General features: G+C 42.4%; 1 protein-coding gene across 3 annotated transcripts in view; it reads left to right on the top strand.

Annotated features, from left to right (window-relative positions):
- Window positions 1–4,622: 4,622 nt before the first annotated feature.
- The window catches only part of dhx9 (DEAH (Asp-Glu-Ala-His) box helicase 9), a 65,448-nt gene continuing 56,780 nt past the window's right edge, over window positions 4,623–13,290 (top strand). Inside the window, exons 1-4 of one of the 3 annotated variants that reach the window (XM_067990473.1) lie at window positions 4,623–4,695; window positions 7,710–7,866; window positions 9,565–9,705; window positions 11,421–11,523. In XM_067990473.1, coding sequence (XP_067846574.1) covers window positions 7,756–7,866; window positions 9,565–9,705; window positions 11,421–11,523 — 355 coding nt within the window. In that variant the 5' untranslated portion in view covers window positions 4,623–4,695; window positions 7,710–7,755. Of the gene's footprint in view, window positions 4,736–4,775; window positions 4,830–7,709; window positions 7,867–9,564; window positions 9,706–11,420; window positions 11,524–13,290 lie in introns of those variants that run through there. The other 2 variants (XM_067990472.1, XM_067990474.1) reach the window with 2 other exon arrangements.

Here is a 13,290-nt window from a genome sequence, read left to right as displayed (position 1 = left end):
CTCACCTGTAGCGGTGGATGATTCAAATATCTCTGCTAGGGGACCCGCAATTTCCTCCCTAACCTCCCATAACGTCCTGGGATACAGTTCATCAGGTCCCGGAAATTTATCTACCTTGATGCGCGTTAAGACTTCCAGCACCTCCCTCTCTGTAATATGTACACTCCTCAAGACATCACTATTTATTTCCCCAAGTTCCCTAACATCCATGCCTTTCTCAACCGTAAATACCGATGTGAAATACTGTGTGCAGTTTTGGTCTCCTTACTTAAGAATGGACATAATTGCTTTGGAGGGGGTTCAGAGATGGTTGACTCGACTGATTCCTGGGACGAGGGGGTTATCTTATGAGAAAAGATTGGACAAGTTGGGCCTGTATACATTGGAGTTTAGAAGAATGAGAGATGATCTTATTGAAACATATAAGATCCTGAGGGGACTTGAAGGGGTAGATGCTGAAAGGATGTTTCCCCTTGTGGGAGACACTAGAACTAGGGGCCACAGTTTCAAAATAAGGGGTCTCCCATTTAAGACAGACGTGAGGAGAATTTTTTTCTGACAGAGGGTCATGAGTTTGTGGAACTCCCTTCCCCGGAGAGTGGTGGAGGCAGGGTCATTAATTATTTTTAAAGCTGAGTTAGATAGGTTGAGGTCACAATCAGATCATCCATGATCTTATCAAATGGCAGAGTAGGCTCGAGGGGCCGAATGGCCTACTTCTGCTCTTAATTCGTATGTTCATTCACCGTTCTAATAGCCCTCCATGTGATAACATTTTTTTGAACTTCTCTCTTCATTCTTGGAAATAATCCTGAGTTCATGTCCCTTTATGTAACATAATCTCAAATTATGTCAGGCCAGAACTAGGTTAGATGTTAGTCAGTGGTCATTCCACCCAGTCACTCCTTTTAGAATGCTGTACAGAAAACACTCTGCAAGTCAGTCAACAGTTGGGTATTACAGATGAGCAGCATTTAAAGAAAGCAAAGGGGAAGGATAAAACACACACACACCAGAGAAGAACAGAATGATCTGTAGGATTGAAGTTGAAGTGGAAAATAGGAGATAGTGTTGGTGATTGTGACGAGACAAGAGGAGGCACGATGGGATAAATTGGGCATATGTCAGATACCGAACATGCGTTCCCTCTCTGTGATTTAAAAAAAAAATTTGTTCATGGGATGTGGACATCACTGATGAGGCCAGCATTTATTGCCCTTGAGAAGGTGGTGGTGAGCCGCTGCAGTCGGTGTGGTGAAGGTTCTCCCACAGTGCTGTTAGGAAGGGAATTCCAGGATTTTGACCCAGCGACAATGAAGGAGCGGCGATATCTTTCCAAGTCGGGATGGTGTGTGACTTGGAGGGGAACGTGCAGGTGGTGTTGTTCCCACGTGCCTACTGCCCTTGTCCTCCTAGGTGGTAGAGGTCGCGGGTTTGGGAGGTGCTATCGAAGAAGCCTTGGCGAGTTGCTGCAGTACATCCTGTGGATGGTGCACACTGAAGCCACAGTGTGCCGGTGGTGAAGGGAGTGAATGTTTAGGGTGGTGGATGGGGTGCCAATCAAGCGGGCTGCTTTGTCCTGGATGGTGACGAGCTTCTTGAGTGTTGTTGGAGCTGCACTCATCCAGGCAAGTGGAGAGTATGCCATCACACTCCTGACTTGTGCGTTATAGATGATGGAAAGGTTTTGGGGAATCAGGAGATGAGTCACTCACCACAGAATACCGAGCCTCTGACCTGCTCTTGTTGCCACAGTATTTATGTGGCTGGTCCAGTTAAGTTTCTGGTCAATGGTGCCCCCAGGATGTTGATGGTGGGGGATTACATAAGAACATAAGAAATAGGAGCAGGAGTAGGCCAATCGGCCCTTCGAGCTTGCTCCACCATTTAATAAGATCATGGCTGATCTGATCCCAACCACAAATCTAAATTCATGTCCACTTTCCTGCCCGCTCCCCATAACCCCTAATTCCCTTCACTTCTAGGAAACTGTCTATTTCTGCTTTGAATTTATTCAATGATGTAGCTTCCACAGCTTCCTGGGGCAGCAAATTCCACAGACCTACCACCCTCTGAGTGAAGAAGTTTCCCCTCATCTCAGTTTTGAAGGAGTAGCCCCTTATTCTAAGATTATGCCCCCTAGTTCTAGTTTCACCCAACCTTGGGAACATCCTCACTGCATCCACCCAATCAAGCCCCTTCACAATCTTATATGTTTCAATAAGATCGCCACTCATTCTTCTGAACTCCAATGAGTAGAGTCCCAATCTACTCATGTCCGCCCCCTCGTCCCCGGGATTAACCGAGTGAACCTTCTTTGTACTGCCTCGAGAGCAAGTATGTCTTTCCTTAAGTATGGAGACCAAAACTGTATGCAGTATTCCAGGTGCGGTCTCACCAATACCTTATATAACTGCAGCAATACCTCCCTGTTTTTATATTCTATCCCCCTAGCGATAAATGCCAACATTCCGTTGGCCTTCATCACCTGCTGCACCTGCATACTAACTTTTTGATTTTCTTGCACTAGGACCCCCAGATCCCTTTGTACTGCAGTACTTTCCAGTCTCTTGCCATCAAGAAAATAACTTGCTCTCTGGTTTTTCCTGCCAAAGTGCATAACCTTACATTTCCAATATTGTATTTCATCTGCCAAATCTCCGCCCACTCACCCAGCCTGTCTATATCCCCCTGCAGGTTTTTTTATGTCCTCCTCACTCTCTACTTTCCTCCCATCTTTGTATCATCTGCAAACTTCGATATGTTGCACTCGGTCCCCTCCTCCAAATCGTTAGTATAGATCGTAAAGAGTTGGGGACCCAGCACCGACCCCTGCAGAACACCACTGGCCACTGGTTGCCAGTCCGAGAATGAACCATTTATCCCAACTCTCTGCTTCCTGTTAGATAACCAATCCTCCACCCATGCCAGAATATTACCCCCAATCCAGTGATTCTTTATCTTGAGCAATAATCTTTTATGTGGCACCTTGTCGAATGCCTTCTGGAAGTCTAAGTACATTACGTCCACTGGTTCCCCTTTATCCACCCTGTACGTTATGTCCTCAAAGAACTCACGCAAATTTGTCAGACATGACTTCCCCTTCGTAAAGCCATGCTGACTTTGTCCTATTAAATTATGTTTGTCCAAATGTTCTGCTACTGTCTCCTTAATAATAGACTCCAAAATTTTACCCACCACAGATGTTAGGCTAACTGGTCTATAATTTCCAGCCTTCTGTCTACTACCCTTTTTAAATAAGGGTGTTACATTAGCAGTTTTCCAATCGGCCGGGACCTTCGCCGAGTCCAGAGAATTTTGGAAAATTATTACCAAAGCATCCACAATCCCCACTGCCACTTCCCTCAAGACCCTAGGATGTAAGCCATCAGGTCCAGGGGATTTATCCGCCTTGAGTCCCATTACTTTACTGAGTACCAATTCCTTAGTGATTTTAATCGTATTTAGCTCCTCCCCCCCGGAGCCCCCTGTTTGTCCAGTGTTGGGATATTCTGAAACAAAATATTTGTTCAGCATTTTTGCCATCTCCATGTTTCCCACCATTAATTTCCCGGCAATGGTAATGCCATTGAATGTCAAGGGGAGGTGGTTAGACTCTCTCTTGTTGGAGATTGTCATTGCCTGGCACTTGTCTCACGCGAATGTTACTTGCCACTTATCAGCCCAAGCCTGAATGTTGTCCAGGTCTTGCTGCATGCGGGCTCGGACTGCTTCATTATCTGAGGGGTTGCGAATGGAACTGAACACTGTGCAATCATCAGCGAACATCCCCATTTCTGACCTTATGATGGAGAGAAGGTCATTGATGAAGCAGCTGAAGATGGTTGGGCCTAGGACACTTCCCTGATGAACTCCTACAGCAATGCCCTGGGGCTGAGATGATTGGCCTCCAACAACCACTACCATCTTCCTTTGTGCTAGGTATGACTCCAGCCACTGGAGAGTTTTCCCCGATTCCCATTGACTTCAATTTTACTGGGGCTCCTTGGTGCCACACTCGGTCAAATGCTGCCTTGATGTCAAGGGCAGTCACTCTCACCTCACCTCTGGAATTCAGCTCTTTTGTCCATGTTTGGACCAAGGCTGTAATGAGGTCTGGAGCCGAGTGGTCCTGGCGGAACCCAAACTGAGCATTGGTGAGCAGGTTATTGGTGAGTAAGTGCCGCTTGATAGCACTGTCGACGACACCTTCCATCACTTTGGTGTATTTGTTGAGCTCCTCCTGCCTGTTTATCGATCATTCTTCAGTTCTGGTGAAAGGTTATACAACGGAATGGGCATCACCCGCCTTTTGCCCGTTGCAGCCGCCCATTAACCGCCTCTGTTTTCCCAGAACTTTCTATTTTGATTCGGTGCCGATGTACCGCTCGTGCACCGCCTGATGTCATCCAGGATTGTCTTAGGACAAACCAACTGGCTCCAAGAGGAGGGGGAGGTGAGCAAGAAACAATAACAAATAATATATTAAACTATATTGATTTTACCATCATCTTGCCGTATTACAGTGGAATTATGATTCAACTGCAATAATTGTCAGTGTTGATGTAATGCGTGTTTTATTTTTACAATAACAAAAGGTGTTATTCCCCTTTTACTGTGCAAGTTTCTGGGGTCCAGTCGCCATTTTGTTTGTCCCGGCTTCTGGTCGGTTACTGATTTTTTTTGCGCCAGCGGGTGAGTGGAGGCTGTTTATTGATTGGAGCTGGCGGGTGAGGTTAATGAGGTCTGGCAATGAAGTGGGGCAAGCGATGAAGGAAAGCTGAGAGTGGAGTTTGATCGGGGTGGGGGATCGCGGATCGCCCACTGATGTAAGGCCCGCTGATCCCTTGTCTCCCGTGTTGTGATGTCGCACGGTCGGCGAGCGCTGTGTTGATTATGGTGCGGCCGCGCTGCTCGGAGCTGGCCGAAGATGCTGCTCAGTACCGGCCACATGGCCCCGCTCGGTGGCCTGGCAGGCCCTCCGCAGCTGCGCAGGTTGTGGGGCGGTTGGAATCGGAGCTCATGTAAAATGCAGATTGTAACCAGCCGGCAGTGTTTTTGATAGTCTCCGAATCCTGGTACCGCCTCAGGACGAGCTGTAGAAAGTGGAAGTTTGAGTTTTGGATCTTTGGTGAAACTGATCAAGTTATGTTGTTAAATTTCTCTCTCCATACAGCTATAATATATACACACATATTTAGGTGCCTCATATTAAAAAATCTTCTCAGCGAGTGGTTAGGATCTGGAATGCAATGCCCGAGGGGGTGGTGGAGGTAGATTCAATCACGGCCTTCAAAAGGGAACTGGATAAGTACTTGAAAGGAAAAAATTTGCAGGGCTATGGGGATATTGCTGGGGAGTGGGACTAGCTGGGTTGTTCTCGCATGGAGCTGACGTGCATTTGATGGGCCGAATGGCCTCCTTCCACGCTGTAATCTTTCTATGATTACAATAACAGTATCTCATTATAAATTCTTATGCCCACATTTGTAAAGGAAACTGCCTGTGTAAACTTGTCACGCTATAATCACCCCCTCCTGCTATTGGTGAGACTGCAGCAGCCCCACTGTTGGAATTACATTGTGGCAGTTCCCATTTATAAATGTAAACAAAATCAACATATAAAAATAAGGATAGAATGTATAATTTGAAAATGGGGACTGAATTACATCTGTGTACTCTGGTCCAATTATCTCCTGCCCTCAGCCTCCTTCACCTCAGCCCTACACTTGGTCCTGAATCCCTGTGTGCAATACAATGGGAAATTGATGAGTAGCTTTATAGAAGGATATATAGATTAGTTGGTCACATTTTTGACATGTGTGCTCAACAGTTGCACAAATCAGGCATTTTTGAAATTGTAAAATTAGAAGGATTCATTACTTTTGGGATATTAATATAAGGGTGTAATTCTGGGCACCTATTCTGGTTTAGTACTAATTGTAAACTGTTTTAACTAGACACTAACATTATTCTTACAGTTTAGACCTCGTTTTATCATGACAATGGGTTATGAGACGTTATATGATGTGGGCGTAGGGAGACCTGTCATCTTTGAAGGTAAGGAATCTTACAACACCAGGTTATAGTCCAACAAATTTATTTTAAAATCACAAGCTTTCGGAGATTATCCCCTTCGTCAGATAATCTCCGAAAGCTTGTGATTTTAAAATAAATTTGTTGGACTATAACCTGGTGTTGTAAGATTCCTTACATTCGTCCACCCCAGTCCACCACTGGCATCTCCACATCTTTGAAGGTGGCAGGACAAGTTGATAAAGCTGTCAAAAAAGCATACGGGATCCTTGGCTTTATAAACAGAGGCGCAGTGTACAAAAGCAAGGAAATGATGCTAAACCTTTATAAATAACTGGGTAGGCTTCAGCTGCGGCATTGTATCTAATTCTGGGCACCACACTTTAGGAAGGATGTCAAGGCCTTAGAGAGGGTGCAGAGGAGATTTACCAGTGCTGAGGGACTTCAGTTATGTGGAGAGACTAGAGTAGACGGGATAGTTCCCTCTTAGACCAGAGAAGGTTAAGGGGAGATTTAAAAGAGGTGTTTTTGATAAGAGTAAATAAGGAGAAACTATTCCCACTGGCGGATGGGTCGGTAACCAGAGGACACAGATTTAAGATCATTGGCAAAAGAACCAGAGGGAAGATGATTTTTTTATCAGCAAGTTATTATCTGGAATGCATTGCCTGAAAGGGTGGTGGAAGCAGATTTAATAGTAAATTTCAAAAGGGAATTGGATATATACTTGAAAAGGAAAAATTTACTGGGCCATGGGGAAAGAGCAGGGGAGTGGGACTAATTGGATAGCTCTTTCAAAGAGCCAGCACAAGCATGATGGGCTGAATGGCTTCCTTCTGAGCTGTGTAATTCTATGATCTCCACAGCATGAATTTTAAAACATAAGATTAACCAAACATAAAAAAGCTAGACAAATTAATTTGTGTGGTATCTTATATCGTGTAAAGATTGAAAACAAAAACAGATGGAAATGCACAAGAGATCTGTTAGCATTTGCAGAGGGAACAGGTATTCAGTGTTTTATTTTGTACCATTCTTCAGAACTCAAAAAGAAGAGATGAGAAAACGTACTAATAGAATTGGAAAAATTGGCAGGGGAAGGGAAAACCAAAAATAGAGAGGAAATATTAGTGGATGATGTCCCTGATGATCTCTGTCTTTTTACTCCATTATTCAAACATTTCTGCAAGGAAGAGTTATAAGATGGAGATTGGAACAATTGAAGTGTTTTTGCATTGCCATTTGTTTACATTAGATTGCAAGAGAGCATCGCCTGTGTACAAGTTCCTCACAATTCGAATGAAACGCTGTGGGCCTATGATTTTGTTGGTGGGATAAGACAGCCAGATTTAACAGTGTAAAACACAGTCAAAATAAAGTACTAGGTAAAAGCGCTTATAGGGAGACATCACTGAAGATATCTTCCCTTTTTAAAAAATAAAACTGTCATCTTACATTGGTATTTGTTCCAGGGAAAAGGTTAGCCACCGAGAAATAAGGGTGAGATGAGGTAGAGATGCGGTAACTTATTATGCATACATAAAAGCAAAAAGAGTTAGCACTATTTTCAAGAATGGACTTTAACAAATTGTACTATTATTTAAGTATGTGTCTCAGAGACTTTACCATATTTCTATTGTTGTTTTTCATTTAATGCTGTTTTATTTCCACAGAGAGCAAACAATTCACGTTGACAGTGGCTGACGATCAAGTGGAACCATGACAGACATAAAGAACTTTCTGTACGCTTGGTGCGGAAAACGCAAGGTCACTCCAAGCTATGATATCCGTGCAGCTGGTAACAAGAACAGACAAAAGTTTGTTTGTGAGGTATGAAATTTTTAGTTTCCGGTCCAATTGGATTCCATTGAGAATTTGAGAGTATTGGGTTTAAAACAGAATCGGTGTTTGCAGAAGTGTATTGGATAGGGAATAAATAATGAGTGGAGTGTGATGCTTTGACCAGTACTGAGACCTCAACCTAGGTCTGAGCATCATTGAAAGCAGCTTTTGGACCTGCACTTATTGAAATTCTTTCCATGTATAATTTTAAGTTAACTAAACTCTCTTTGTAAGATCCTGGAAGGAATACCTTATATTAAATCACTTCTATTCTCTTCCCCTCCTGGACCTGAATAACATTTTGTATTAATGTGTTTTAGCCATACTGGGCAATTTCACAATCACCTACATCTACTGAACAACATTAGCTGATTGAAAGTCCAATGTGTCTTCCCCCTATTGAACACAAAACTTTGGACAGTGAATTTTTGTTTAGCTGAGGATGTGCATTTTTTCCTTAAGGTTTCTTCCCCTAGCTTTCCCTCCTAGACATTGCACTGCCTGTGGGTTACCGGACATAATGTTCATGCTGCTGTCGTTTTAGCTAGCTACTTGGATGCATGGAAGAGTGACCTGGTGCAGACTCACTATCTTCCATTTATTTACACTTCCTTCAAACCTGGGTAGACAGTAACTGCCTTCAGCAGCATGTTTGTGGTTGGAAACTCAATAGACTAGGGAATTTAGACTTTTGCTCATAAGTCCCTGGCATCATGCTGCTTTTGAGAGACCATATTTAAAATTCTGTCGAATTGGAGGCTCAAGTCAGACTTGGGTAGTTGCTTGGTTAGAATTTTTGAATGGCCCCAACATTGAGAATCAGATGGCAGTCTAGATTCTTTAAAATCTTGGTCTTTTGCACCACTGTTCAAGTAGCTATTGTTACGACAGATAGGGTCGGGACCTGAGAACCTCTATCTCAAGTACCTCCCTACTGACCGCTATCTCTGGTGAACCAGACTACAGTTCACTTGCCGGGGAGAGTGGATTCTTGCCTTAGGCCTGAGTACAGTTAGCCACACCAATAAATAGATAAGTTTAAATTACTAATTGTTTATTTAGCACCAGATTTCTCCACATACATAAATCCCACCAGCAAAAAGGCAGGCATATAAAGAACAGTTTACATACACAACAGCATAATAGCCAAAAAATATATAAACTCACCCACAATTATTTACTGTCTGCCAAGCAGGCAACTACAGATCATCTCCTGCTAAGCTTTCATCTTTCCGGGGGTTTGGTTTATATTCCCATCTAATTCGCAGCTAAGCCCTCTCCTCCTGCAATGCCACTTCATTATTCGCCCCCTCTTTTCTAAGTAAGCTGTCGTTTTCTTTTCATCCCCTTTCACAGCACCTACTTCCTTCTATGTTAACGCCCCCTTGTGTCTAGCATTCTTTTCCTTTTCAAGAGGAAATGGCCAATTAAGCAGGAAGGGGTCCCATCCTTTTGCAATAATGTTGCAACAGTTGGGACAGTATTCTGGAAGAAGGGAGGATCAAGTGACCTGAAGTACTCTCATCAAGATACAGACTTATCATGATCTTGGGTGACATGTCCACGTTTATACACTTATACCTAGTGTAAGCAGCCATATATGTTATGACTAACTGCTTAGATGGACAGTCAACAAAAAGGCATAAGGAAAGAGGAAATTCATCCGTAACATTATATTTTCTTTAGGTTCGGATAGATGGGTTTAATTACACTGGTATGGGAAACTCTACCAGTAAGAAGGATGCCCAGACGAATGCTGCCAGAGACTTTGTCAATTACCTTGTTAGGACTGGAGAGATGAAAGCAGATGAGGTTCCCAGCTTGAAGGTTAGTAAGTAATTTACTCTTTTCTTCCTTTAAGCATAGTTTACGCTGATAATAAGTAAAACAAGTAGAATCATAGAATCTTACAGCACAGAAGGAGGCCATTCGGCCTGTCGTGCCTGTGTCGGCTCTTTGAAGGAGCTGTCCAATTCATTTTCCCCTAATCCTGCAAATTAGTCCTCTTCAAGTGCACATCCAATTGCCTTTTGAAACTTCCTAAGGAATCTGATTCCACCACCCTTTCAGGTAATGCGTTCCAGATCTTAACCCTATGTGTGAAAAAATTTCTCCTCATTTCCACTCTAGTTCTTTTGCCAATTATTTTAAATCTACAACCTCTGGTTACCGACCCACTTGCCAGAGGAAACGGTTTCTCTCTGCTTGCTCTATCAAAACCCCTCATAATTTTGAATACCTCTATTAGGTCTCCCCTTAACCTTCTCTGCTCTAAGGAGAAGAAGCCCACTTTCTCCCATCTCTCCACATAACCAAAGTCCCTCATCCCTGTTATTATCCTGGTAAACCTCTAGCCTCTCCAAGGCCTTGGCATCCTTCATAAAGTGTGGTACCCAGAATTGTACACAATGTTCCAGCTGAGGCCTAACCAGTGATTTGCAAAGACCTAGCATGACTTCCTTGTTTTTGTATTCAGTGCCACTATTTACAAAGCTAAGTATCCCATACGCTTTCTTAACTGCCTTAACCAACTTGCCTTGCCACCTTCAAAGATTGTGAATGTACATTCCCAGATCCCTCTGCTCTTGCACCCCCCCTCAAAATAGCACCATTTCGATTATGCTACCTCTCCATGTTGTTCCTCCCAAAGTGCATCACTTCACACTGATCCGCATTAAATTGCATCTGCCATGTGTCTGCCCATTCACTAGTCTGTCTTTGTCCTCCTGAAGTCTGCTACTATCCTGCTAATTATTTACTATGTTGCCAAGTTTTGTATCATCCGCAAACTTTGAAATTGTACTCCCTACACCCATGTCCAGGTCATTTATGTACAACAAGAGCGGTGGTCCCCTGGGGGACCTCACTGCGTACTTCTCTTCAGTCAGAAAAACATCCGTTCACCACAGCTCTGCCTCCTAACCCTTAACCAGTTACGTACCAAAATTACCACTTTCCCTTTAATACCATGAGCTTCTATTTTCCAAATAAGTATTTAAGACTTTATATTTTCTGCGTTGGTATAGGTCTTTTGCTGTTGAGGCAATTCTGTGTGAGTGCTAACAAATTGTATACTTTTAGCTACATTCTTTTTTTCTTGCTCTTGTCCCTGAATGCATGAATCAGAAATTTTTAAAATTATGATGCAAAAGCTTGTGTACCTTACACGGGGACAGTGTTTTAGATCAGTATTACATATTACAGAGTGGAAGTTTCATGCTTGCTGGTGCCTGAACTTAAAGTAGATATGAAATAACTAAATCAGTATGTACCTCTTGCTTATGTAGTTTTTGTTTTTAATTACAAAATTAAGAGAGTTTATATAGAATGTAGATTGATGTGCTTAATTCCAGACTGTTCCTTTTTTCAGTAATCGGGTGAAAGTTGGCAATAATTTTATTGCTTCAACCAGAAACAATCTTTATACGATCTAATCACTTGTCCATATGTTTATGTGAATAAGTACTTTATACTTGTGAATTTATGTGAATAAGTAAATTATTTAATTAAATGTTGACAGTTAATTTCTTTAATTTTGATAGGGAATTGAACCTGATGCTGTTGATAGCAGTGAAAGTGGTGTGCCGGGGGAATTGCCATCCAGTATGCCCTGTGCTCCTCACTTAGCTATAAAGAATGCAGCAGGTGAGTTGTCTTTCTGCATTTTTTTTAACGTGAATCTATTTCAGGCATTTATAATGCACTATGAGCATATTCCTCGTGGGTTTGTGAGTTGTTAAAATAGGAGACAGAAGCCAACTAAAGCTGGAGGTGCAATTCAGTGTTTTATTTAGTGCATTTGCTCCTATTTGCAGTGGAATATAAATTATAATTTTCATCAGATGGGCCAAAAACAGCTAGTTAGAGAGCTTATGTTCATCATGCAGTAATATCTGCTCTATTGTGAAATCAATCATCCAACTACTTTGGTTATTTTTTTCATATTTTGGTAGATTAGTTGCAGTCACTGCCCTCACAGTTCAGAAATTGCCAGATTGAGTTTTATTCTCCTCTTTGAAAACATTGACAATGGGCATTGATTTATTAAGTATTAATGTCATGTATAGAGAGGAACTGATCACCTTGACATAAATGAACTCCATTCCCCTTGCACTGTGTAGAACTGCAGGCCAAACTCTTCCCTCGTTTTTGTGTATGAGTGAGTCTCAAGGCTACACTCACAACCAGGAAGGAGCTTGTACACTAGTTGATCACAGTATCATAAGGAAAACATTGTGAAAGTTGCAACAACAAAGAATAAAAAGAATTTCTTCTATAGATGCCCTAAATATTTATTTTGAGGATTTTTCAGATATCCTCCCTCCCCAATCGAAAATCAGTTGTAGTTAATTAAGAGATGATGCGGTGGATGACTACCAAGTCAAAAACAGGCTGTGATTTGACATGTTAAGAGCCAAATCTATTACCTCCCTGTGATCCTTTTCCACTTCAATTTTAGGTATTTCTGCACCATCTATATTGTAACATATACTTTTCCTTCCAATATGTATGTAGCACCATGCGTTGGTCTGTGTTGAATTTCATCTGCCACTGATTTGTCCATTTGTGGATTTTATCCTTTTGTCAGTTCCTGATTGCTGCTTCCAACTAAACTGCCTTGCCAACTTTTGTATTATCTGAGATGTTTGACCAATGTGCATTTGGGTTCTGAATCCATTTTGTTTATTGGAGATTAGGAACGGTAGGGGCCCCAGCACTGAATCCTGAAGCATTTTATTCCATACCTTTGCTCTCCCCACCTTGACATCACTCCCCTGACATAGCTGCTGCTTTCTCTGCTTCAGCTAATTCTTTATCTACACCCAGGTTTTGCTGTGAATTCCTACAGCTTTCAGTTTCAGTAGTCTCCTGATGGCTTTTGGAAATTTAAATTTAGCATGTCTGGTGGTTGTCCTTTAGGAATGTCACTTCCTCAGAAAAATTAGGGTGTGTTGTCAGGCACGATGTGGTTCCTCTAAAGCCATGTTAGCAGATGAGCGTAAGTTCACATTTCATACAGAGTAAGAGAAAGAAAGAAAGACTTGCTTATATATAGCACCTTCCACGTCCTCAATATGTCCCAAAGCGCTTCACGACCAATGAATTACTTTTGAAATATAGTAACATGTACAGCCAGTTCACACGCAGTAAGGTCCCACAAACAGCCGTAAGATAAATGACCAGTTATTCTATTTTTGTGGTGTTGGTTGAGGAATAAATCTTGGCCAGGACACTGGGAGAACTCTATTGCTCTTATTCAAGTAGTGCCGTAGGATCATTTACATCCAATTGAACAGGCAGAGGGGGCATCTGTTTAATGTTCCATCCCAAAGACAGCACCTCTGACAATGCAGCAGTCCCTCAGTCCTGCACTGTATTGTCAGCCCAGATTATGTGCTCAAGTCCTGGAGT

This window comes from Heptranchias perlo, chromosome 9 (genome assembly GCF_035084215.1).
Source record: "Heptranchias perlo isolate sHepPer1 chromosome 9, sHepPer1.hap1, whole genome shotgun sequence".
In the NCBI taxonomy this organism is placed as follows: Eukaryota; Metazoa; Chordata; class Chondrichthyes; order Hexanchiformes; family Hexanchidae; genus Heptranchias; species Heptranchias perlo.
This window is presented reverse-complemented; position numbering and strand designations above follow the sequence as displayed.